A 2,785-nucleotide genomic window follows, 5' to 3' on the forward strand; every position below is an offset into this window, starting at 1 on the left:
CTGCGCCAATTGGTTGCGGCAACTTCGATTCCCAAATCGTATCGACTATGGCTGCTGGAATTGATTTCGAACAAGAATGGCAGCAATCAGATGCAATTTTGAGTAGTACATATTGAATAAGCTGACCAACCAGCAACCCCTCACATGGTCTGTATTTTCAAGCAATTTTCTTCTCCAGGTAGGACATTTACTCAGGGTGAGGTTGTTAGTTGCCTGGGTAAAAATACATGGAGTATTCATACAGTCCATAGTAATATCGTTCTCCGGTGATCCAATCTGGTGCTACTTACTAAGCAAGTTAGTGATAATTTTTGTCTATCCATCAGCCTTGGCTCATGTCTATGACTATGTACATGTAGCTGTATACATGTTCTCTTAGTCAACTGTTAATTCACTGGACCGCTGACAGTTTTTTATTAGTGTGAGTGTGATTCCACTTGTAACTAAGCAAAGTGATACGCGGAGGAATTGGCAGCCAAGGTGGCTCCACCTCGACATCGGACCTCCCACTGGACAGAATCGGAGTGGGACAATGTCGGTTCGATGGTCGACGGTGGCTGCGTATAGGAAAGAAGAAGACGACGGAAGCTGCACAGGAGTTGGTATGGCTTGGCTAGGACAGCTCGCGGACAGGAACAACGGGCAAGAATTGCATACGAGGCAGAGCTTAGGACGATTTGTTTTCTGAGTAACTGAGCAGGAGGAACAAGGGAGAGCAGTAACAATGGGGAGAAGCGCTCCCTGTCCTAATCCATCATGGTTGTGGCCTTGCCTTCTCAAAGGTGTTTCATTGCGTTCTTGCCGGTTTGAATTGTTTTGTTCCTCAAGTTGAGGATGCTATTCCAGTCCAATGGCACAGCGTATTATCTTATCTCTTTCTTTATTTGATGGGTGCTTATCCATCTTAAGACTGCAACTGCAAGTTCCATTGTCGTCTACATGTCTTTCAGATTGTTTTTTATACGGTGGAGAAGCTTTGTGCAGGTGCTCACTACCAAGATTGCTGCTGTTTGTACTGCATACAGCTTTATGCATTGGCTAAATTTTTAGTTTGGCTTCTCACATCATGGTTTGCTTACCTAAATCTTTGTGTATGTTTGCACTGCAGGGCTGTGAACCTGTGATGCATCGGTGGACGAATCTGGTTTACGAGAAAGAGACATATGCGAGCGCTTTGTTTTCTTCTTTCAGGGTGCCTCCTACAGATACAAGTACATGCTCAGGTCAGGTATATATGTTTGTTTCTTTGTCCACCGGTTAGACTAAAACTTCTTTTAGTAGGGTAAATCTAATATTTTGTGGTAACTGTCCAGAGAAAAAAATGGATGGAGTGAGTTGAGTTGCAATTCCTACAAAGTAAATAATAGAAATTCTAATAAAGTATTGGTTCAACTAAAACATTCACAATTCCTTTTGGGATTCTTCGGATCCAAATCCTAACCAGTCCATTTGGTTAACACAAATGGATTACTGAAATGAATATGCAAAAAAAAAAATCGGAGATGATGACCTTGGGATTGACAATGCATTGTCATCAAATAGACACTGCGGCCACTATCTAGAGGGCGGAAAGGAGGATAAGCGACACCAATGGGATGCCATGTTTGAATAGAGAACATGGAATTGTGTGGGGAGAGGGTTATCCTTTAACCATTAAGCCATGCTTGTTAGGCTAGGGGTATGTAGTATTTTCTTCTCCCGTTGCAACGCACGGGCCTTTTTGCTAGTATAACTTTAACAGCTACAATCTTGAGAATTTTTTCCATTCTTTTTTTGGCCCATGCCTTCCACTAATTTTCTGCACAACGAAGATATAGGCTACACACCTCCACATGATTTCTCTCTCAAAAAAAAAACCTCCACATGATTGCCACTCCAAACTCCAAAGGATTTCCAGCCACAATGTGTGGTCAGGAAGACAAGTCAAGTCAAGTGGAGCATTAGGTACACGCTCTGCTGTGTAAACACACACACACACACACACAAAGATACTTCAATCCACTCCTTTATTCTTGCTAGGAGTCTCGCTGCTCTGCCTCGCACGGTCACTGGAGTCTGGTCAACGGCAAGACTCTGGTAACTACGAACCCTTCCATCTCCCCTATCATGCTTTCTCCAGTTGTCCATGGAGCTGTTGCTTGCTGAATTTAGGCTTTGTTTTTTTTCCGATGAAGGGCTCTTAATTTAGGCTTAGTTGGAATAATTCCTTGCAATACTACTATTTTTAATTGTCAGTGCCTTCGATGATCCATGCTACATCTGCACACATATTTATTATGTGTGTTTATATTCTCAAAAAAAGATGGCGTGTGTTTATCTGTTAACCGTATCGCATAGCTAAGATCGTAACAAGATATTGGTAGTTGTACGCTTTCTAAAAAGGAACATATTTTGCTCACAAAACTAAGAGACGGTCAACTTTAGGAATTGCAACTTTATAGACAATACTAATCTAGAATGGTATCCATGGTAACCATGTGCGTTCCTATACCATTTAGTTTGTATAGCCAGTGAGGAATTAAGCATATATTTTTGGCATGAGCTCTTTTAAATTGCTAGATGAGAAGGAATCTTAACTTAATTGGTCTTGTGAATTGTAATATACTATTTGGTTGAACTTATGATATTTGCATACTAACAAGTTTTCACTTTCCCGACGTGGACGCAGGGTTGATTGACGCGGACTAGCGCGGCCCGGTGGGCGCTGTGCTCTTCAACCCGGTGAAGGCCGGCGGCCATGTCGCACAGATGATCGTCCAGGTGATCGTGACACCGAAGGTTGCCG

The 2,785-nt window shown here is 42.4% G+C and overlaps 1 protein-coding gene across 1 annotated transcript in view; it reads left to right on the forward strand.

Annotated features, from left to right (window-relative positions):
• The first annotated feature begins 13 nt into the window (after positions 1-13).
• The window catches only part of LOC119357522 (putative F-box/LRR-repeat protein 23), a 7,649-nt gene continuing 4,877 nt past the window's right edge, over positions 14-2,785 (forward strand). Inside the window, exon 1 of the mRNA XM_037624440.1 lies at positions 14-1,223. Coding sequence (XP_037480337.1) covers positions 1,216-1,223 — 8 coding nt within the window. The 5' untranslated portion in view covers positions 14-1,215. The remainder of the gene's footprint in view (positions 1,224-2,785) is intronic.

The sequence above is a fragment of the Triticum dicoccoides genome, chromosome 2A (genome assembly GCF_002162155.2).
Source record: "Triticum dicoccoides isolate Atlit2015 ecotype Zavitan chromosome 2A, WEW_v2.0, whole genome shotgun sequence".
Classification (NCBI taxonomy): domain Eukaryota; kingdom Viridiplantae; phylum Streptophyta; class Magnoliopsida; order Poales; family Poaceae; genus Triticum; species Triticum dicoccoides.